We start from the raw sequence: 22,552 nt of genomic DNA, 5'->3' as shown, positions 1-22,552 counted from the left end.
GTATTAAAAAAAATAATAAATTAGAAAAAAATTACTGATAAAAGAAAAATCTAAATTGCTGATTATTTAAACTGAAGGTACTTTAAAATGTGGAAGCCATTTAAAAAGTATCCCGATGCAAACCCATGATATACTTAACCCCCATCAGACACATATTACAAAACCATAGATATATAGCATCCTTTTTTTTTTAAATATTGCAATACAAATTACAAACTATTCACGCAAATAAATTAGCAGACACCAAAAAATAATATAAATGTACAATTCACATAGCATTAGACACAGTTTAAAATCACCAATTACATCTGTCCTTACCAGGGAGAAACCAGGATTTGTTTTGCCTTATGGCTGCCATTGTACATTGACAACCAGTGACTTCTAGATAGAATGCAGTGTGGCACCTAGAATCCTAGACTGGTAACATAACGAAAGTCAGCATTTTACAATGCAGGTATCGGGCTGCTACTCTCGTTTCTTTCACATTCTGGGATTTTGCCTAAAGCTGTTGCAAAATAATTTGTTGTGGACAGAATTAAGTCTTCAGAGCAATTTTTAACACCTCTGTAATCTTACACCCTTGATTTAAAAAAAAAATTTAAAGAAAAAAAATTGGTGGTTAACAAACCTGTATCTATGAATTCAATTAATTACCAGATGTAAAGCACCTAACGGTTTCAGCCAAGTTTAATATATGAATGCCTATACCAAATAGCATTACCATAAATTGTAAGATAGAAGTGGTTACAATTTGAAAACATAAATTAACACTTAGTATAAAAATCAACTAAATTCTGCTCTGATTACAAAACCGTTTCTTTTTGTTCATTTGCATCTTAAGAGTAGAAATATATCACCCTAATGGAGGATTATGGGTCCTTGGACCTGTTGAATAAAACAGAAACGCTTGCGTAAGAAACATTTCTAAGGACGGATGGGGCCACTAGATTGAGAAGTATTCTAGGTTTTTGAGCGGGCAAAAGTTGCGATCATGGCATGTACATGTACTATCGTGAAGTTATTTGACAAACTACATTTTATGGACCGGACATTTTATGGCAAAATGGCTACAGGTAAATTTGGGTCACTTTGTGTCTTTTTTCTAGGTAACTTAATTTGGTCTTTCTGTGATCAGCATATTTCACTATTTTTTAATTATGCGCACTGGGTATGGTTCAGAAAACCCACGTTTGTACAGAAATATTTGCCCCACAAGATTTCATATATTAGTTATATTAGGTTGTTATAACAACTACGTATACCTTAGTCCTATCAGTTGCAGAAAAGTTATCGAGTAGAAAATGTATACATTAGAGTCATTTCTAAGTATACCTTGAAAGCTCTTTGTACACATGTGCGGCTAGATATCAGCGTCTTCTACACAAGCGAACACTATGGTCTTGTTCCCAAGGAGAGTGGCGCAAAATCCCTACACAGTGGCTAAACAGAGAGCAGGTACCAATCCATCCTGGAGACAGGCTTGTGTGATGGAACTCAATTGCTATGCATCTGCAGCATTCAATTTATACTTACAATTTTCTTTGGCATCTTGCAGGATTGTTTAGAATTATTTTCAATATGTACATACAACCAATCGAAGGCCCTCCCACATAACCTACGACCTCTAACCTATGACCTATAACTAGTATTACACCAACTAAAAACTACACCCCTCCCAAAGTATCAATATTACGGCACTTGAAGCAATTTGTATAAAATAAAGTTGAAAAAATAAATAAATAATAAAAACTTTGGAAATAAAACAGAAGACCCACAAAAACAAGATAAGATAAAAATCTTGAGATTTTGGGGTCAAAATAACAAACAGATTGTGAGTGGCACATGGTTTAAAATGGTGAACTGTGTATTCGTTGAATGCTAGCTATTCTATGCAGCCTTACAAACAGATACGTTTGATTTCCTAAAGTGCTGTGACAGATTTATAATGATTCTACCTCAAGCGAGAGGATAGCCCGCATATTTGGCAAAAACAACAATAAAACAAAGTGAACTCTGCAAACTGTCTTAAGACCGGGAATAAATCTCACTTTAAATACAACAACAGGTCAACAAAGAAAAACAAAAAACCCAATAATTGAATCCACCATAATAAATCAAATAACAAAATTATGGGAAAAAAAAGGTAACTCACACACAATGTCCTATAATGGCAATTTGGTAAAAATTACTAAAGAATCTCTACATTTTGTCAAAAATGCAACATTCTCTACTGTCCACTCTGCCTTAAAAACCACGTTTAGACTGCACATGCCGAGGATTGCGCATTAACCGTTTCTTTTCATACTAGGCACTGCTGAGTATAAATAATATAGTCTTGTTTTCTTTCTTTTTATACAAAAAAAATTGGCCAAAGAGCACTTACGACAATGTACAGGTCCCATTCAGTCAGTCAGAAATTTACACGACCTTTTTTACAATCCCCGTTGTTTGTGTCTTCCTTCTTTATAAATAGTCACATCTGCAGGCATTAAAGACTTTGTCACAGATTTTCTGAAGAGAGCAAAAAACCCCAACCATCTTTATGCATTGAAATCAAGCCAGAATTTTGCTGAAACGCTTTAGAGTTCTACGATCATTTCTAAGCGAGAGCCGTGCGAAGGACGAAGACAGCATATCATTTGCTACAAACATCACTGGCTAGGAAAAGGCTTTTATTAAGGAAGATGCTTTCTATGGTATCAACTGGAAGCCTAGGGATTTCAGCAGATTTTGTAGAACTTGCAGACTTGTGGATATCATTTATATTTGCATTTTAAAGATACACTGCTTGAAACACCTATCAAGTATGACACTTGACTATAAACTTGAAGGAATATTTGTGTGTGCGCGCAAGTGGGTACAGATAATTTCATTTCTTCACCAGAAATGCTGCTGCAGCATTTGAATGCAATAATTTAATTCCTATTTCATTTCGTGGATCAAATCAATAAGATCCATCCTGTGCCTGAACTTTAACCTTTCCGGGACTAAAAACGTGTTTGTGTGTACAGAAGCATTGTGTGTACAGAAGCATTGTGTGTACAGAAGCATTAGTGTATTATTGACATACTTTAAGAATGCAAGTCCTCATAGTTCCGAGTTCACATTTTATTTCTTACCCAGGTTTACCTATGCAGTTTATCAGAATTCAATTTCTGGCTCTTGAGGTGTCATCCTCGCTCGTCGCCTGTCCTGAATCCTGTTCAACGCCATTGCAGTGTCCGTCAGCAGCGAGTCAAAGATGGCCTCCGTCAGCTGCATTTTGACGGCGAGTTCATCGTCGTCGTAATTCACCCACTCCTGCTCCTCCTCCCGGAGCTCCAACGTCAGAATCTCATCCACGTGGTCTTTCTTCTTCTTGCCACCGAAGCGGGCCAGTGCTGGGTCCGGCTTGGGCCGACCAGCGAGCCCGGTCACAAACAGCGCCCGGTCTTCCACCACCTGGGCCAGGTCGGGGAGCTCCCGGGGCGGCCTGTCGAAGAAGTACTTGCGGGGTCTACGCTTGGTCTTGGTCCAGGGCAGCTGCTCGCCTTGCTCCTGCTCTGAGGTGATGTCCTGGTAGGCCTCTCCGACAAGGTCAAAGATGAGCCGCTTGTAGGATCTCCGGCTGGTGCTCTCGATGTCCGAGCCCTGGATGTCTTCACCCATGATCTCGGCCGGAGGGAAGAGGGAGGCCGTCCTCTCCCCAAGGACAGCCTTCTCGTGAACAACTTGGACAGACCTGCCTACCAGGGACTTTACGTCTCTGCGGTTGTGGGGGATGGCATAGAAAGGCTCCTGGGCGATCCGGGTCAGGTCAAGCCGGCTGGGCTCCGGGGTGCTGGGGCTGGGTGGCAGGGAGCGGACCGACACTTCCTGGCTCCGCACTGGCACCTGGATGATGCTCTTGCTCTTGGGCATGGAGCCGAAGTCGTCATCGAACCACTCTTGCTCCCCAAACAGGTCCCCCTCAAAGATGTCAGCATTCAACTGCTGCATTTGCTCCAACTTCTCACTGAGGGCTTCTGGGTTAAAGCCACTGGACTCTCCAAAAACCGGAGATCCCGGCCGGGCCACTGGAAACTGATCCTGATCTTTCAGATCCAAATTGTTCGTCTCCACCTTGACGCGGTTGATAAAGATGTCGTCATCCAGTGTTGCGTCCTCTTGGGGGATGGGGCTCTCACTGTCTGGCGTGTATGGGGTAGCAACCCGAACAAAGGGGGATGGGCAGGGTGTCTCTGGGGAGGGTGACTTGGGTGATTCAGGCAGAGATGTAGTTCTGAGGTTACCCTCTGATTCTTTCTGTTTGGCACGTTTGTTTCTCAGAGTCATGATTTCTGTGATGGCCTCAGTGAGAAGGGTCTGGGTGGTGGAGTCAATTTTCCTCTTGATTGCGACCTTTTGATTGGCTTTCTTGTCCACTTTGTCTTGCCTTTCTCCCTTATCCTGCATAACATCTCTTGCAGATTTGATGGCATCATCCTGAACAAGCATCCCAAGCAGAGATCCACTTGGCTTCTCTGTTGAGGTGCTTCTCAAGGCGCCCTTTGCTTCGCTGATCTCCTTTCTGCCATCGTCCTGTAGTGTGTGCCTCTCAGCCACCTCTGCAATAGCTTTCACTGAGTCCTTCATCACTATTGCTGTCAGGTGGTCTGTGATGGAGTCCACCAACCGCTCCTTGGATCGGGAAGGTGAAGCTTCCTGTTCAGGAGCTCCTCGCGGTGTCTGGGCATCTGCAGACTGAGGAAAGATATGATTAATATCATCCTCATGGAAGGACTCCACAGCTGCTGCTGCCGAGCTGATCAGGGCAGCTAAAGCAGCATCGTCGGTCATCGGTTCTGAGAGATCTTCGACCACTGAGTCATCGTCCGTGGCTTCTGACTTCAGCACCTGAGCCAGGGGTTTGATGGGCTCAGATGGGGTCTTGGAGGACAGGGATGACAGCAGAGAGTATTCGGGCTTGTCGTTCTCCTTGTCCTTGAGACCCTGCAAGATCTTCCTTTGGCTGATGTTGGAGCCTTCCGAGGCCACACTGGGCAAGTCCTCTTCGACGGGCGAGTCTTGCTCAGGTTCCGTCTCCTCTCTTTCCGGCTCAGGAGCGAGGTGCTCAAGTCTGTCGGCTGGGACAAACATCCCGTGGCTCGGTTTGCACTGGAAGTACACATGTCCGTCTAGCGATCCGTCATTTGTTCCCTTCTGGTCATCGAGTTCAACACCACCCCACCAGCCTGGTGCAAAGTGGGTCATCCCCTTAAAAAGTAGGGTTCCCTGTTCTTTGCTGCCAACCATCACACGGTCCCCGATCTGGTATCCCGTGAAGTCCTGGGACGTCTCTAGCTGTTCCTCCTGAGGAGACGGCACAGGCGTTCTCTCATCATCTTCGCTGACAGCTTCCAGCTTCTCCTGCTCTTCACTGCTGCCCCTCTCAGAGACGGTTACTTCGGGAGCAACCTCTAGGTCATTTTTTGCAGCTTCAAGGGAGAGTTTGCCTGGCGACAGAATGAACGAAGGCTTTCCGCTGCTTGCAAAACTGGGCTCCGAGGGTTCACTGGCAATGGAGAGCTGCTCGCTGATGTCGTCGTCTGTGTCTTCCAAGTAGCTCTCCTTGTTCTTGACCCCGATGGAGATGGATGACTCCACAAAGTCTTCACTGTAGCTTGCACCTGATTGCTCACTCTGAGTTCGAGATCGATGGGACGATCGCACTGAGCTTGAGAGCGAGTATGATTTCTCACTCTTCTGGGAGAGGTCATCTGCAGAGCGACCAGCTACAAGAGCTGGTGATTTCTTCTCCAGCGTTTCAACATTCTCAGCAGGTTCTGTCTTTGAAGAATATTTTCTTTCGTCCAAGACAATCTTCTTGGAAACGGACCTGATAGAGTCTTGTGAAAGCGAGCTTCCTGCAGAAAAGACCTCCTCAGGGACAGTCGAAGCTTCAGACTGTTCTGACCTCTGATCTTTGACCTCCTGATATTCCTCCCGGGCCTTCACAGAGAGGCTAGCTTTCTGAACATCCGTTTCAACATCAGATCTAGGCGACTCTTTGAGAGAGATCTCAGGCGTGGCTGAGACAGAGCTGTACGCGGACGGAACGTCCTCCGAAACTTCCGACAAGGCAGAGGAGTCCCTCTGCTCTTCACATTCTTCTAGGTGCTGTGGTCCTCCCCTACGGTGGGACAATTCATCAGGGCTCTGGCTCTTCCGGCTTGCAGTCACCACTCTCTGGGAGTCTTCATCTGAAGTGCTGCTGGACGTCCTTTCAAAGACCTCCTCAGAGATACTGGCAGAGATGCTTCTCTTGTCTCGCTTGGTGGAAGGGGATGGTGAAAGTGATTTGGGAGGAGGAGGAGTGGTATCTATTTAACAAAAAGAGATGGACGAGTGGTTAATGTTGATATTTAAATATGCTTGAACTGTTTCTAAAGATCAAATTCTTGTAAGATTGTTCAAACATTTCTTGATTCTTGTGGAGACCCCACTGATAGCCAACACCCAGGTCCAATGACCAGAAATCTGACCCCTTCCACATGTTGAGGCACTTCGGACATATGAGATGAAATAATGTAACTGTTCTAGTAACAGAACTGTTAAAAGTAAGTGTCCTTCTCAAATTTCTTTTCTGAGCTGTAGCGTGCAAATTACTGGCATGTTTGTCTATACAAAGCAGTTGAAAACAAATGATTATGAAAACTCACCTTCAGCAAGACGTGGGGTTGTGGGCGGGGTAAACACTGAGCCCACGGATGAGTAGGAGTGGTCCCTTCCCAGCCCCGCCTCCTCATCCAAGCTGGACCGGCTGGACATGCTGCCCTCTGACACCGACCGCTGTTTGTGCATGGCCCCACCCAGCTCCGCCCGCCCGTCCCGCCCACTGCTGCTCTCCGAGGCTGTGCGCTGGCGCAGGGAGCGGGTGTGGGAGCGGTCCTTGAGGCGTTGGGCCTCTGTCAGCCGCAGCTGCTTGATTTGAGGCTTGACAGCCATTGATGAAGCAGATTTCGCACCGGCGGCCTCCGACTCATTCTTGAGCTCGGCCTTGGTCTTTTCAATAAGCTTGTCGTAAGCCTGACGGAAAAGATTGAGATTGCAAGAAATCAAACAACAGAAAGACCCAGGCAGGTCAAGTACGAGCATGTGTGGCAGGTTTTTTTGCCATCTTTGAGAAAAGGAAATACAGATTCTAACTACTTCTTTGACAACCCCCTGCTAGAGTTGACTTAATGAAGCACACGTATCTATGGGAAGTGGCTACAGCTGCAAACCAATGGCTTCTCTATTTCCAGTCACAGCTGAAACTGATTTTTTTTTCCAGTAGACTGGGCTAACTTCAAATTACGGCTGTGGCTTGAAGTAAAGCAGGTGTCTATGGAAAGTGGCTACAAAAATTAATTGGTAGTTTCCATAGGACTAAGTTAATTCCAGCCATAGCCACAACTTTCAAACACAGCCTACTTGTACAAATGACTTTGCCTATAGAAGCCATCCAGTATTTCATGGCAATACTTACCTCCAGCTGTTTCTTCAGACTAGCCTCCTGGGCTTTCAGCTTCTCCCGCTGCATACGTTTCTGCTGTCGCCGCAGCTTGTCTGCCTCCATCTTGCGTTTCCTTAGCTCGGACTCCAACGCCTTGACGCGCCCCTCGATGTCGCTCTGGTCAGATGCAATTTCTGACATGAAAGGAACCACGCCTTTTAGGTTAAATTGAACCGTGGGATGTTTACATGTTTATTCAAAAGCTGCTAACAGATTTTCCCAAACGTTTAAATGGAACCCCCTCCCCTTTTTGAGGTTTGACGTTTTGACTGACGCAATCTGGCACCCGTTTTTATTGTAAGTGATGCCCGTAACGTAATCTGATTTTCAGAACACTGTACTGCTCAATCATATCAAAGGAATACCGTGAATTCATCACCGGAACTTTGTGTCAACTCTTTACATTGTATACAATTTGTTGTGCTTAAAGTTTTCAATGACACCGTAGTATAAAAGGATACGACAGTTACACATTTAAATGGTACGGGAAAGTTTTCTAAACGTTTTTCAAACTGAAGTAAATTCCCACCCTTACCTGAATTAAATCAATCCAACTTGTTTGTAGGATGATTACTAAACTTTGGATTAATTAGCACACAAGTAAGGCATGCATGAAATATTTATTGCCTTTTTCAATGCGTTGAGGCAAAGTACAGTAAGCCTTGGGAGATATTTTAAGGCTGAGAGAACAAAATGTGCGAACTACAAACATGAGTAGACAAAACAATTACAAAAACAAACTTCCATACTAACTGCGAATTTAGGCTACAGCCAAAGTCACAGCGTTGTATTTACCAAAAACATTAGCATGAAGCAAAATAAAAACTCTGAGGAATTTATTTTGACCAGTGCCATGTTCAAAGATGAATAATTTCCATCTATGAACGTAAGTGAAACTGGCCAAGAATTGACTGACTATTGCACTGAGTCTCTCCTATGAACCAGCCTCACAATCTGCAGAAACAATGTCAGCTCAGGGAAACTTCCAAGCGCTAATTATTTCTAAGAATAGTTGGAAAGTAACCTCATGCTCAAATGTTAGACAAGTTTGTTGTCCAGGAATATTTCAACGGCAGTTGACCATATAAAGTTAGAGCAGTCATACGAAGAGGCTTACCAGACACGGTTTGCGAGAAGGACTTCTCTGATTCTGACCCACTCTCTGACTCCAGGATCCGGCGGTGGGGAGACAGGGGGGCACGGAACGAGTCTAGGCTGGACGGAGGGGTGCTGTGCTGGGAGGAGCGGAGGGGTATTGTGGCCGCCGCGGCCGGCGGCGGTGGTGCAGGGGAGGACCTCGCCGGTGTGAGGGTGCGATCGGCCGACTCAAAGGACTCGCTGGTGTACTCCTCCAAGATGGAGTCCGAGTGCTTGAGGGTGTCGTCATTGCTGGGGACGGAGGCCGTCCGAGTAGTGCTGCAGAAAAACACACGGAAAACCCGGTTTTGATGACAGTTCGGTCAGACCAAATTTTTCTAAAAACCTTTCTTCTAAGCATCGTCCTTCACAACAGAGAAGAGCTCAAGAGTGTAACAGGCCTGCAAAATTTGTGCCTAAAGTTTCAGGTTAACAGGAAACATGAACACATAAATTTAGAGCAAATGTTTCATCTAAAATTTAAAAAAAAACTAAAACCTAAACACCTGAACCAAAAGGGCTGACATTCCTGACAATCTACCAATGATAAATTCAGCGATGCAGGCATTATAGTCTTAATGCTCTGTCATAATATCCAATTAATGCTCATTCCTGGCTTCTAAGAAAGACATCATCAAAACTCACACCTGGCATACTTGACGCCATAAACAAGTTTTTGTTTCTGCAAGGCCTAGTGATTGATGTATTTGGCAATCAAGGAAATGAACGCCATGGTTGAGTGGTCAACACTAGGGGTTCTGACCTGTAAGAGTTCACACTATGGCCATCGTTATGAATGCGTTTACTTCACTTGCACGGCACAAGCATACTTAATTGGCTCGAGATATTAAGGTGTACAGACTTCCTGCTCAAGGTGATATGCTTTTAAAGGAATGCAACAACGAGCAGTGACACAAAAGCAGTTCTACACATAGATGGCGCATTTCCTAGGACACTTTTGGGGAAAAAAATTGTCTCCACTTTTTTCTTTGCTCACGTATCTTGAAGATGACATGTAACTGAATGAACGCTCTGCACTTCGGAGTCTTGGAGCAACAATTCTCTATCATATAGTGCGTAGTAAATAGCAGCTTTGAACCAGTGACACGCTGCATACAATCAACATCATTTTGGCCGGTAACCTGTTTTTGCTAGGTGAATTTTTTTTCTGCACTGAACAAATCACTGTACTGAGCTGGTCCATGATATATGCACCTAAATTGACTGTGAGATGTACCTGATCTTCGGCGATGAGTCAGAAATGACCTCCTCTGGCACGCTACTGTCATGACTGATGTCCTCGGGGACGGAGCTGATGCTTGCCTGACACCCATCCTCTTCTCGTCTCCCCTCCTCTCGAGCATGGGGCCGAGTACTATCGGTGTCCATCACTGCCTCCGAAGTGATCCGGGAGGCCGAGTCCGAGTCACGGGCGGAGTCATCCCTCAGGGCTTGGTGGGATGGGGGCAGGGCCTTCATGGGTGGGCGCGACTTGGCAGTCCCGCCACTGCTGTCAAGCCGTCGCATGGCCTCGCGTTCCATGCTGACCACCTGCTTCTCCTCTTCGTCCAGCCGTCGCTGCCAGGCCAGCAACTCCTCGGCATTTCGTCTCCGCTTGGTCAGCTGCTGTTCGCGCTTGGTCAGGTACCTGTCGAGGCAAAGCCAGTGAGCCAGGTGGATTATTAGTACATTGAGCACACAGAGGGAGTCATGGACCATGACCATGACTGACTTGATTTCATGGCCATATGGCTATCATAATTGGTATTTATTACAAGTATTACTGGGTCACACACTCCAGGATACCTCCTGTATGATCAAAACTAGCAACCTTCAACACAGGTTTATATAGCAAAAAGTGTTATATAAACTTAATTCTACATTTACAGTACTGGACAAAAAATATTACCAGCAAAAAATTCAACACACAAAACTGCTAAGATCAGGTTGACCGTACCACTTTGTAATGGGAAGGGGAGGCATTCTAACCATCTTACTTGAGCATTAATTTATGAATATGGTTAAGATGATGAAAACTAAAGGATGGTGTTTTGTGGGGTTTTGATGGATCCAGGCAGCACAATCCAGTTACTATTAACTTGCACGGGCCACAAGGTATTTTGCTCAAGGAAGAATATGCCATTAGTTAACTGTACGATATGGGATGTTGGTAGATTCAGCAAGCTTACTTTAAGTATAGCCATCCCTGAATGAGATGTGTAGCAAGGGAACTTACTTCATGCTGAGAGGCTGTTGCATCTTCTTGAGTTTCAGCATGACCTGAGCTTGCTTCTCAGCTGGCGTTAATTCACCTTTGACACTGCCCTCCTTATCGTAGGCAGGCCCCACCCCTGGCTGGAGCTTCTTCTCCTCCCCTTCCTCCACCGCGTTGGGCACAGAGGGGCTGTCTGGGGAAGAGTCTGACAGGACCTCAGGGAGATCGGGCGAGGTAGGGCTGGGAGAGGCCGCAACGCTGGCCTGGTCTGAGCCACTGAGGGCACCGCCGAGGGATGAGCTGATGGAAACGTTGGACAGGTCGCGCATCTGAACCCGGACGGCCTCGGTAGCCTTGCGCATGCGCGCAATCTCCTGCTGCTGATACAGGAGCAGTTGCCGCTCGTGGCTGGCTGCTTTCTGGGCAGCGCGCAGGCGTCGAATCTCCGCCTACCGATTGGTGAGAAAAAATCCAAAAATTACACCAACACCAAAAATATTATCACAGTGAGAACTATTTCAGGGAGGTTAACGGTGACAGAGCAAATGATGTCTTTGTCATGACTGAAATTCAAAGGGTATCATTGTCGAGGCACTTCATAGTCTACCTCAAAATTTTTTCAATAAAAATGCTACCGTTATCTTAATTTGTTACAAACATACATATGGCAACATTTTAAAATTCTTTCACTGCAAGACCTTTTACTGACACAACCGTGAATGCTTGTGAACAAATTTACTGAGGCCCTATCTGATTCACTGGCTGTGGCTGGGAGCCACTTACAAGTCTATAAGAAGTGGCAGTAGCCACAAGCCAGTGGCTTTCACAGGTGCATGTGTTATTTGTAGCCACAGCCGCAAGTTTTGGCCATGGCTCGTCCCTCTCACCTGTTCTTGTTGGACCCTGGTCACCAGCACCTGCTGTCTCTTGCGGGCCGCCTGCAGCTTCTCTGTGTCCCCGCTCTCCTTGTATCGTTTCTTCTCATGTTCCAGCCACTCCAGTTCCACCTTGGCTTTCTCCATCAACGTCTTCTCCCGCAGCTTGAAGAGTGCCGCCTGTTGGCGGGCCCGCACCTCCTCATCGCGCAGCTGCTGTCGCAACATCTCCGCTGACAGCGTGAAGGAATCGTCCAGGTCAAGGGTGAGGTCACTGACCATGTGCGGGGGCCGGCGGACTTCGTCTTTCGCCCGGATGGGGGTGCTGGCGGACGATGGGGTGAGACTTGGGGATGTCTTGGTCCTGGACTCGCCTGAGGAACTGTAATAGCTAGAATGCTGCTTGTCGGGGATGTCTTCAGCAATGCTTGGGCTCCTGACTGTGCTCACTGCATCAACGTCGGAGGCCGTTTTGATAGAGGAGTTGCTCCGTCGGCTCAGAGAGAAGTCAACCTTCGCAGGAGAAAAGCCAGACTCTGTTGGAATAGACGGGCTGGAACCATCCTGAGTGCTGGGGACGTCACTAGCTGTCCGGATGGAATCTGACCCATTCGGGGATTTGGGCCATCTTGGACGGGTGTGGTCGCTCACTGGGGACAGAGAGCTGGCCTTGGGGATGGTGCCTGTGCTGACAGAGTTTGTTGGCGAGCGCCGGGACTTGGCGCTGTCAGTGAAATCATCCGTGTAGTCCTGTTTTGGGGAGTGTGGACTGTCCGAGCGACCGCTCGCACTGCTGTTGCTGTGGCTGGTGTAGCTGGCCTGGGTGCCTGAGTAACTGGCCTGGCTTGGCTGACCCCCGGACAGAGCTGTACGGTCAACCACACCAAGTGACCTGTGTACGCCATGAAAGGAAATAGATTTCAAGATGGACCCACTTGACTGAGTGATTGAGAAAAATCAAAATCATGTTACTGGCCAACACTAGCACACTTCGCTTGTAGTTGGTTGGCAGCTATGTTTGCTTAGAACCAATGCTTCAAGCTTCAGTGAGTACCGAAAGCAGAGAGGTTTCAATGCTCAGGCACAGGCAAGGAACAAATTTGGAACTGCATGAGGACCAACTGATCCCAGGTGACCAATTGAGAATATGCAAGTAAATCTGAGCCAAACCAACCTGGTGTGTACAGCTGGAGTTGGTGGGGCCAGAGGGCCCTTCATCTCCTTCAGGAACTCAATCTGCTGCAGACGCTGCTGCTCCAGGGCAGCGGTCACTGCCGCTGTGGTCGCTGCTGTAGCCGTGTCTGAGGCCAGCTTGCCCGGATCGTAGCTGGGTGGCGGGGGCTGTGCGGGCATCCGCTGGGCCTGCGATACAAATAATGACTTGAAAATTATCACAGGTTGTGTACAGGACAAATGAGAGCTCTATCCTAACTGCTGTTAATCAAAATGTTGATTAACATGCAGGTTGCCAGCCAAAATGTCAAGAGATGTCTATGGGCACCAACTGGTTCCCAGCGATTCTTGCTTTGAAACTGACCCCGCTAAGCAATGTTAAACTTTGCAGAAATAACCCTGCAAAGTTTTCACCTTTTGACACTTTCCCTGTAGGTGTCATGTTTGGCCAATTAGCCAGATTGTCATGTCAGTGTAACAAGGTAGTAACTCTCATTTGTTCTGTACACGAGATACGACCTTGTTGCTCTAACGTAATGAGACATACATGTATCAATACCCTCCAAACAAAGGGTTTTGGAGGATGTCGTACTTTATCAGCAAAGATTTTAAAGGGGGTGAATTAGCAGTTGTCATCTGTAGAGCAAAGAATTACTTAAGCTTTCCTTCAAGTGTGTTGCTGACCCTAACTGGAATAATGTTTCTAAAGCAAAGAGTGAGGCAGTTATAAAGAGTGGATATTGAAGTGACTTGGAGGACAGAATGGAGCAACGGTCAAGACAGAAATCTGGGTATTCACCTCAGCCATCTGTTTGGCGGCCTCTGCAGTGACTCGGGCGGCTTCGGCCTGGGTCTCCATCAGCCGGCGTGCATTCTCGCTGACCGCATCGGCGGCCTCCCGCCGCGCCTGGGCGAGGACACGCTCAGCATCAGATGCTGTCTCCACAGCACGCTGTCGGACAACCTAGGGACGTAAAATTCGAGGAAAAATTTTTTTGCGAAATGTGGAATATTTGTCAAACAGCTGTGAGTACTACTAAAGCAACTTGGAGTACTAATGAAGCAACTTGGAGTACTTGGAATACACTTTGAATACTAGGGAAGCAACTTGGTGTACTATTGAAGCAACTTGGAGTACTAGGAACACACTTTGAATACTAGGGAAGCAACTACGAGTACTAATGAAGCAACTTGGAGTACTAGGAATACACTTTGAATACTAGGGAAGCAACTTTAAGTACTACAGAAACAATTTGAATATTAGTAAAGCAACTCTGAGTACTAGTGGAGTACTTGACATAAATGCTGCACTACAAGAACTAACCTCAAGTTGTTTGTTGGCCTCCTCAACCTCCTGCCGGGCCTTGAGGGACAGGAGCTGGATCTCTCGCTCATGGTCCCGCTGTCGAGCCTGCAGGACCCGGGCAAGCGACACACTCTCCTGCTGAGCCAAAGAGATGTGGCGGGTGCGCTCCAGGTCCGACAGCTGCCGTACCGACTCCTCCAGGCTCTCCAGCAGGTTCAGCTCCGAGGCCAGCTTCAGGCTCAGGGCTGCTGGCGAGTACTGGGCAGGCTGAGGGGGCCTGCCCGCGGCTGAAGGGTGGAGCTGGTGGAATTGAAAACAATGGTACAAAGTTGATGGCATAGAACATACTGATCTCAGAGTGTTCCAGTTGAGTCCACTACAGGACATTTCACAAGTTCAGTCACAGGGTCATTTCACATGTTCAGTCACAGGGTCATTTTACAAGTTCAGTTACAGAGTCATTTTACAAGTTCACTCACAGGGTCATTTCACAAATTCAGTCACAGGGTCATTTCACAAATTCAGTCACAGGGTCATTTCACAAATTCAGTCACAGGGTCATTTCACAAGTCAGTTCTAGTCACCTCAAACTGTAATATTTAACTTGTTCGAAAGAGGCCAGAATGAAGGTTTTTCATTGTACGCAGAAGCAAACCTTGTTGCAAAATGGAACAGGGCAGAACATACTCAGGTTTTATGGAATTTCTTTTTTTAATTTCATGTAAATGGAATTTAAATAAAGGTATTAGATACCAGATCCCACCAAATACTGAATTTTAGGATGAGCGTTGTAAGAATCAGTTAAGGTTTCCTCAACCTACCCTTGCGCTCTGTGGTAAAAGCCTCTCTGATCCTTTGTCACTGCCCGGTTCCATGGAGGGGACACAGTTGACCGGTTTAAACAGGTTCTCCGTGCCCTTGGCTGACGAGGAAGCAGTGGAGATTGATGAGCGTGTCCTTGTATCCGTGGAATATGATGACAAGCTCGGCTTGGATTGACCGCTCCCGGATGGGCTTTTCCTGCCGGACAACGGAGACCGCCTCTGCCCCAGCTGGTGTTCCATCATTGCAGGGGACCGGGGAAGGGACCCCGAGGACAGTGTGCTGTCGGGGCTGGACGGAGATTTGGAACCCAGGGATGCGTTGGGGCTGAGGAGGGAAGGGGAGGTACGCCTGTCGGTGGATGGGCGGTGGGTGGACAGCAACACCTTTGGGCTCGGAGTACGAGGGATGCCCTTGTGGAGGGCAACATCATCACCAGAGCTGTGGAGCCAATTCATCGAGTCCAAACAAAATAAGGTATATTTGCTTGGCCGGTCTTAAAACTTTCATCTAAGATGGGTCAGGATGATGGACATGGTAATGTCCCACGACACAGGAGAAGGATGGCAAATACAAAAAGTTATCAGTTAAATTGAATCCCTTGAATTTTATTCCAAATGGATGCTTGTTAACAAACGAGGATAATAAAGTAAGACACAATCCTGCGTCAAACAATTCTTGACTTTATTCAAACAACTCTGACCTTCCAAAGCTTTCCACGGGAGACAAGTCCAACGTGTTGTCGTCGGCCTTTCTGCTCGGAGTCTGCTCAGTGACCCCTGACCTTGATGACCTCTTGCGGTTGCTGGCAGTCCCGTAGCTGGATTTGCTACATGAGGTGGTGGACTTCGACTGAGGTTTGTGGGTCAAAAAACAAAACAAAAAGAGAGGACAGTTATCCAAAGATGAACTTTTAGTTTAATACTGAAACTGATTGGCACAGATTGGCTGAGTCACTGACCTTTGACTTGCTCTTGGTCTTACTGCTGCTGTCGGCAGTGAAGTCGGCCGAGTAAGGGTCATCATCCTCCGGTTTCGACCTGGAGGATTTTGAGGAGGTGGTTGGGCTGCCGGTAAAGTCATCGTTGCAGGAGTAACCAATTATGGAGTCCTTGGGTTTTGCAGAATCTGTTGGGAGTTGGCCGTACAGGACCACTGAAAAGGAAATCAGGTAGAGAAAGATTTGAATAATGCGGTGTTAATACTCAGTCTTGAGTAATAATAAGCACTGCATACTTGGTTGGATTGAATAAAAGCTGGACTGCTGCGTAACAACGTGTAGAAGCGATGCGTCCGCGCGTAACTTAATAAACAATGAAATTCTTTGTTCGTATTTCTGAATCATTCTGTCTTATCTGTGTAACAGTACAAGTCCGGGAAAAGAAAACCTTCAGGTAAATAGAACAATTTAAAGGAATAATTTCATTTAAGATTGGAATTACACAGATTAAATTGTGCGATACGATTGCATTAGTGATTGCTAATGTAGAAATACATGTAGATTTGCTTGCAATTTACTAGATAATCTCTTATATAGAATATATTCCTGGTTTGTACATTCGATACGGATTAGACTTCATTTTCTCACGTCAATGGTTTGAATTTCACTCTGCCTTCTGTTTGTTCTTTCATGATCAGCCCACTAATTCCAGTTCAGCTTCATTCTCATCACAGTAATATCTGGTTTAGCGACTAGTTCAGTTGTATTGGATGCAGTTGATATATTCCAGTAGAGTACAAATTTATGTTAATCTTTGTCACTGGGGAAAGTGAATAGTTTGAAACTAACAATTTGAGTTAGCTTCCTAATCAAGCCCCTTTTTGTTTCTGTGTTTCCAGATATGTTGTCGTCGTTCCTGGACGCCCAATAAAAAATATACAGAAGCAACCATTAGAAGATCCATTCCGGAGATGGTGGTCGCTATGCGAAAGCTTGCCCCGAATCACGAGGTATAGCAACAGTGTCTTCAGTCTGGGGAATGCAAACTGTTACGTTTCAGTGCAATCAGATAACACAGTGTACCAGATTTTATTCAAATTTAACTCGCAAGTGGCTTATTGTAATGCCGTGTACCACAAGGCTCAGATGAAGTTTTATTTACAGTCATCTCACCTCGATTTGCATTCTGGTACTTCCTGGTGTAGATGTTGATGACGCTGAGTCCGTCCGCTAGACTCTCCTTCCACCTGTCTGCCCCCTGTACTGGCAAGCTGATTGGCCGACTGGCAGGTGACGTAGGCAAGCCCACCGCTGTGAGCGGACTGTCACTGCTGGTACCCGGCGGGGGCTGGTGACCGTGCGTAGTGGGCAGGCTCTTGAAGATGGGCATGTAGTCCTTGTCCTCAGCTGCAGTGTCTGTCAGCGAGCCCTCACTGAGGGACCCCTCGCTCAGGGAAGCCGACACATAGACACCCCTATTGTTGAGTGGACTGCTCTGATCAGCCCTTGACACATGAACCTTGCACAAAAATGTCAATAGATATGATTTTTCAATCCATTTGTTTTTATCACAGAATCCCGTATCAGGCCCAGTGTCATGGTCATAGATTCCATAATGCTAGATTCAGCAATTACAGCCTATAATCTTGCACTGAGATAGAAAGGACAGTCCTGTAAGCGCACATACAAAACAGGATCTTTACAAGTACTTAAGTCGAAATTCCTTGCCTAAACCATAAAATAAGCTGTCAGTGCAGAAATTTCTGTTGTTATTCACAATTTTTCACTAATTTTACACCGCAAAGAAAACTGGGTCAAGGACACACACACAAAATTCAAACAAAAATAACCTAAGCAGCTTTTGACGATTACCTCAGGTACAGTGTTTGGAGATTGCCTCTGGACAGCATTGCCAAGTGATGGTCGGCTCCAGTCCAGCTTCTGCCTGACGCTGTGCCCACGGTAGGCGGCCTGGATCCTGGTGGCTGCGTGCTCCTGGTTAGAGGCGTCTTGGGCCAGCCGGGCCTGGGCCGACAGGATCCCTGTACCTTGGTGGACAGGACATCGAACACAGCACGGTTAGAGGGAGAGTGGGCCCAAATCATCCCACTGGTGTGAAACAATGCGGCTGCGGCTCTCAACAGCACACATCTATGGCAAGTGGCTATAGCCACTAACCAGGGGCTTTCATAGTACATATTGTTGTGAAATTACATGACATGTACTGTTTATCAATTATTAGTTAACAATTATTGATTATCTCCGGTATTACTTCATAGTGCGCCCGGCGATGATCAGCACATTCACCCTGTGCTTTCACCACAACTGGAAACTGCATTGACATTGCACATTTTGAATCACCGCTGCGTGTGCGCCATCAGAACCTCATGTAAACAGCACGCACTTGCTAGCTTGGTCGCGCTAGCGCCCTCTTGCAATGGAGCGTGAGAAATTGTCTTCACTAGGCTGTACCCTGTTTCATTTCTTGTTATGTAATTATCTGTAAATGTTATGATCGAATGTTTTGTTCTCTATTCTTCGTAAAAACAAGCCCAACTAGAATAAATAGCTACTCTAGATTGCAAGTTGATTCCAAGTGTTCTGACCTTGGACCATTCGGATCTATGCTTGGAATTAAACCAGTTGTGAAGTATAGATCTGTGTGATTGCCCCTTTATTTCTCTGTTCCGACAGCGAACCTGCGACAATATGTTATTCATAGCCATAGCCAACTAATTCTGACACAGCCTGACAAGGCTGGCCACAAAGTAAGAAGCCTGACAACTGACTGCTTGAACTAAGGACCAATGGTATTCTTGCACTGATTCTAAATATAATATACACGAGGTGCTGATACGTATGCATTATCTACGAAGCACTTTTGCCAAATGACAGAGATGGATGACTTTGTTTAGATCGTCGCACCTCAGGTGGTCTTGGACAACCCTATTTGATACCACAAAAGGGTTATTCAAAATGGACACAGTCGCTAGCACAGTGAGCAGAGAATACGACAAAATGTGCATTATCATCCTCTATGGGCCTCGAGCTGGACCAAGAGAGGGTGATATTTTCTTAGCAATGGAGGTTCCTTTGGTCAGAACTGAACTTTGCTGGTTCATGAAGAATTAGGAAACGCATGTGACAAGGCTGCATCGCTACCAACAAAATGAACACTCCCCACCAACATGGCTCTTTGCAACCAATGAGGGGGTGCTTCTGCTTGAGGCAGATACAGAAAGAGGGTACATTCATCAGTTGTTTGAAACTGCTCTTATGATTCAGGAAGAGAGAACTAGATAAAACTGGTCCTTACCAGGCAGAGAACCAGTGAAGACCTTGTGGTCCCTGTCACTTCCTACCATGCGTTGGTACCGCGTCGGCGCTTCAGGACTGTCAGCCTCCCCTACCGGCAATGCAACGGCGCTCCCGCCAAAATGCACAGAGCGGATCGGGGTGGCCATTCTTGAACCAGAGGGATAGGCCCACCTGTCGTTGACGTCCACTGGGGAGGTAACAGCCTGGGGCTGAAAGTCTCCGGTTAGCTTCTTGACTTCACTATCTATTTTACCCTGCAATGCAGCCGCTGTAGCCTTGAGGGCCTGAATCCTGTCTGCTTTACTGCGGGCAGCCCTTGAGATTCCAGTGGAGGGAGGAGCTGCAGAAAACAGAAGAGCTGCATTGCTCACAAGATCTTTAAGGACAAAGAGAGCATTATTTAGAACTCAAACGAGAATTTGAGACATTGTTAACATATTTTGGCTCATCTTCATAGATGAGTATTGAAATTTTAAAGAATTCAAATTCAAAAGAATTCAAAGAAACCTTGAAAAGTAGCAACAGGGCTTAGATGTTCTGAAGATCCTACCTTGTCCAATAATGGATGGCTGCATGACCTCTGCCCTTTGACCTGGGTCAACAGGTACTGCTGACCTCTGACCTCCATCAGGCACACCCCCTGTTATCTGTGTGACCACTACCCCAATGGGAGACCCTGGTCTAGGAGGTGGCTGAACCTCAGTCCTGCCGTTGCTGTCGGCAATCCCTCCCAGGGGGTCACTGTGGGTGGGTGGAGCCTGGTCCAAGGGGCTGTGGGGAGGGTCACTGGGCAGGCTGGACTGGGTGCTGCTGTCGCTGCTGGAAGTGCTCCAGATATTCTTGTTCTCCTTATCTGAGCTGGTCACATCGATCTTTATAAGACAGAAAGATTTTTACAAGCATCCAAATACAGAGAAAAATGTTGTCCAAGACCCTCGAAACCTAGAGTTGAAGTGGATAATTCTAAATAACAAGATTTCTATTAAAATACCATGCTCTGGTTAGCATCTCAAACTTACGTCAAGTATAATTACCTTTTCTAAAACCTGTATTTGTATAAAAGCAGAGCATCACTATTTGCACGGTTTGACAGCTATCAATAAAGGCTTACAATTCTTCAGCCCGATTTTGAATCAAAAATTACACACAGAGACTATGAGATCCAGCGTTGGAAATGAAATAATGCTCTACTAAGAGAATGATTTTGGTATTAAAGGAAGATTGACAGAAAGACAGTGAGACAGATGAAATACTGAGAGTTTTGGAAGACAATTTTGAGATTCATTACCTTCTTGCCATCTTGTCGGAAAGGAATGTGCCGAGGCAGCTGGTCCAAGCCATTGAGTTGACTTCCAATGACTTCTTCGGTGGGATCTTTGGAGAAGGTTTCTCCCAGCTGGCTGTTAGCGACACTACGATTCTTCTGGCTCAGGCGGACGCTGTCCTTCTGCTTCTTGCTCAGCTCTCGCAGCTGTTCCTGTTTTCGCTCCTGGGCCAAGTTGCGAGCTGCCTTTTCCTCCTGTAGCCTACGCCGGCGTTCTGCTTTCTGCTTGGCCATGTATCTGCGGACCTTGTCCGTGTCATAGTGTCGGACCCGCTCAGCGGGAAAGACCGGATCAGGGTTTGGTCTGGGGGGTCTGGCGGACTTCTTCTTGGGGATCTTTGGAGCCTTCTGGCCATCCTTCTGATCCCTGGAGACTGGTTTCTCATCCTCACTGGTGGAAGGGTCGAGATGGAGGTCTTCTAGCACATTCTTGGCTTCCGAGGGGAGCTTCTCTAGGTCGGGGGTGGGACTGGGTACTCGGTCGTTGTCCCCAACCTCCTTTCTTTCGAGAGGATGCTCAGACAGCTCAGCATCTGAGAAGTCATCTTTAGTTCTGTCTTCTACGGAGAGGGGTAAGTCCTGGTGCTTACTTGACGGTGGATCTTCTGTGTCATGAGTTGGGGGTGAATGGGGAGCAGGCTGCTTTGCTGCCATTTTTGGTTTCTCTGGAGGGGGTCCCAGAATCTTTAGAACCGTCTTCTGGCCCTCCCGCCATGCTGCTGCCGAGATGATGTCCTTGTTGCGATCGGGCCGCTTGGGCCTCTTATCCAAAATCTTGGGAGGCCCTTTGTGGACTTTCCGCACGGTTCGACTCGACTTGGAGGATTGCCCTGGTTTATTCTGCTGCTGGAGGGCCATGCTAGGCTTCAAAGCACGGTCTTCCAGAGATGCCACTTTCCCTGTTGTGCGGTTGGTTGACTTGTCACTGGTTTTCCGACTGGTTTTTCGTGTGAGCTGGTCTTCCGTGACAACCTTTCCATCCGGCATCTGGAAGCGAGTCTCCACTTCGCTGAAGCCCTTGTAAGCTGGTGCAGCGGGGGCTGTGGCGACCTTGCGCACCGTGCTCTTGCCTGCGGGGAGTGGATATCCTGCTAGGTGAGAGTCCCCCTCTGTGTCGGGGTCCTGCAGGATGACAGGATCCCCGTCCCGGTGTCGCGTCCTCTCCCCGGTCATCTGCTTGCAGTTGGCCACAGCCGCTTTCTGCTGCTCCACCTTCTCCCTGAGTCTTTCCATGTGGTCGGAAGCGCTTCCCCCCAGCGCCAGCTTCCGGCTCTCATGCGCTCTCAGTCGCGTAGCGTCTCGTTGCAGTGCATCCGATTCCTCTTCCTTGGTAAAAGTTTCCTGTCTCTCGGAAGACCTCTCTCCAAGCAGGGTTCCAAACAACCGCTCGTAAGCGGGGACATAATTCTCCTGATACCTCAGTTTCTGGTTCCTGCCCTGCTCCAATTGCTGTCTTGGGAGTAAATCGTTCAAGACGCGAATGGCTGTGCTATTGTCGACAGACATATTGGTCGAACCCCGGCTGAGTATCTCCTGGCTGGATGGAGACAGAGCATTTGATTTTGGGGATGTCCGGTGGTCATAACTTTCTGCACGAGGGGGCACACCCTCCCAGTCTTTATCCATCAAATGATGATCGTAGGAAGCCTGTGTGGGATGGGTTCTATCAAGGGTCGAAGACTTGAGTGTCCTGGAGAGAGATTTCAGCTGATGCTCCAACCTCTGTACCTGGGCACTGTCAACACTCCTGGTAGGGCTCAGGGAATCCAGATTCCTGGCTTCGGCCAGTCTGTCTCTCTTGCTTCTTGGTGGGGACAGGTGGTGTGATGAGCCTTGGTCACCCTCAAGGTTGTCTGGCAAAGAAATAAACCACACTCTAAGTTCACAATGTGCATTTTTGAAGTAATTAAATGTTGGATTATGGGA

General features: G+C 46.9%; 1 protein-coding gene across 3 annotated transcripts in view; it reads right to left on the bottom strand.

Annotated features, from left to right (window-relative positions):
- Positions 1-6: 6 nt before the first annotated feature.
- Positions 7-22,552, bottom strand: part of cep350 (centrosomal protein 350) — a 38,182-nt gene continuing 15,636 nt past the window's right edge. Inside the window, exons 6-24 of one of the 3 annotated variants that reach the window (XM_022228639.2) lie at positions 20,591-22,479; positions 19,853-20,174; positions 19,301-19,678; positions 17,857-18,032; positions 17,158-17,503; positions 16,006-16,199; positions 15,748-15,896; positions 15,044-15,485; positions 14,241-14,522; positions 13,716-13,880; positions 12,918-13,105; positions 11,756-12,635; positions 10,890-11,317; positions 9,891-10,301; positions 8,634-8,932; positions 7,490-7,650; positions 6,681-7,047; positions 3,120-6,341; positions 7-2,511 (exon numbers count right to left, since the gene is read on the bottom strand). In XM_022228639.2, coding sequence (XP_022084331.2) covers positions 3,142-6,341; positions 6,681-7,047; positions 7,490-7,650; positions 8,634-8,932; positions 9,891-10,301; positions 10,890-11,317; positions 11,756-12,635; positions 12,918-13,105; positions 13,716-13,880; positions 14,241-14,522; positions 15,044-15,485; positions 15,748-15,896; positions 16,006-16,199; positions 17,158-17,503; positions 17,857-18,032; positions 19,301-19,678; positions 19,853-20,174; positions 20,591-22,479 — 10,277 coding nt within the window. In that variant the 3' untranslated portion in view covers positions 7-2,511; positions 3,120-3,141. Of the gene's footprint in view, positions 2,512-3,119; positions 6,342-6,680; positions 7,048-7,489; positions 7,651-8,633; positions 8,933-9,890; positions 10,302-10,889; positions 11,318-11,755; positions 12,636-12,917; positions 13,106-13,715; positions 13,881-14,240; positions 14,523-15,043; positions 15,486-15,747; positions 15,897-16,005; positions 16,200-17,157; positions 17,504-17,856; positions 18,033-19,300; positions 19,679-19,852; positions 20,175-20,590; positions 22,480-22,552 lie in introns of those variants that run through there. The other 2 variants (XM_022228640.2, XM_087143384.1) reach the window with 2 other exon arrangements.

The sequence above is a fragment of the Acanthaster planci genome, linkage group LG11 (genome assembly GCF_054643075.1).
Source record: "Acanthaster planci isolate LZ-2023a linkage group LG11, COTS_SCS, whole genome shotgun sequence".
Classification (NCBI taxonomy): Eukaryota; Metazoa; Echinodermata; class Asteroidea; order Valvatida; family Acanthasteridae; genus Acanthaster; species Acanthaster planci.
This window is presented reverse-complemented; position numbering and strand designations above follow the sequence as displayed.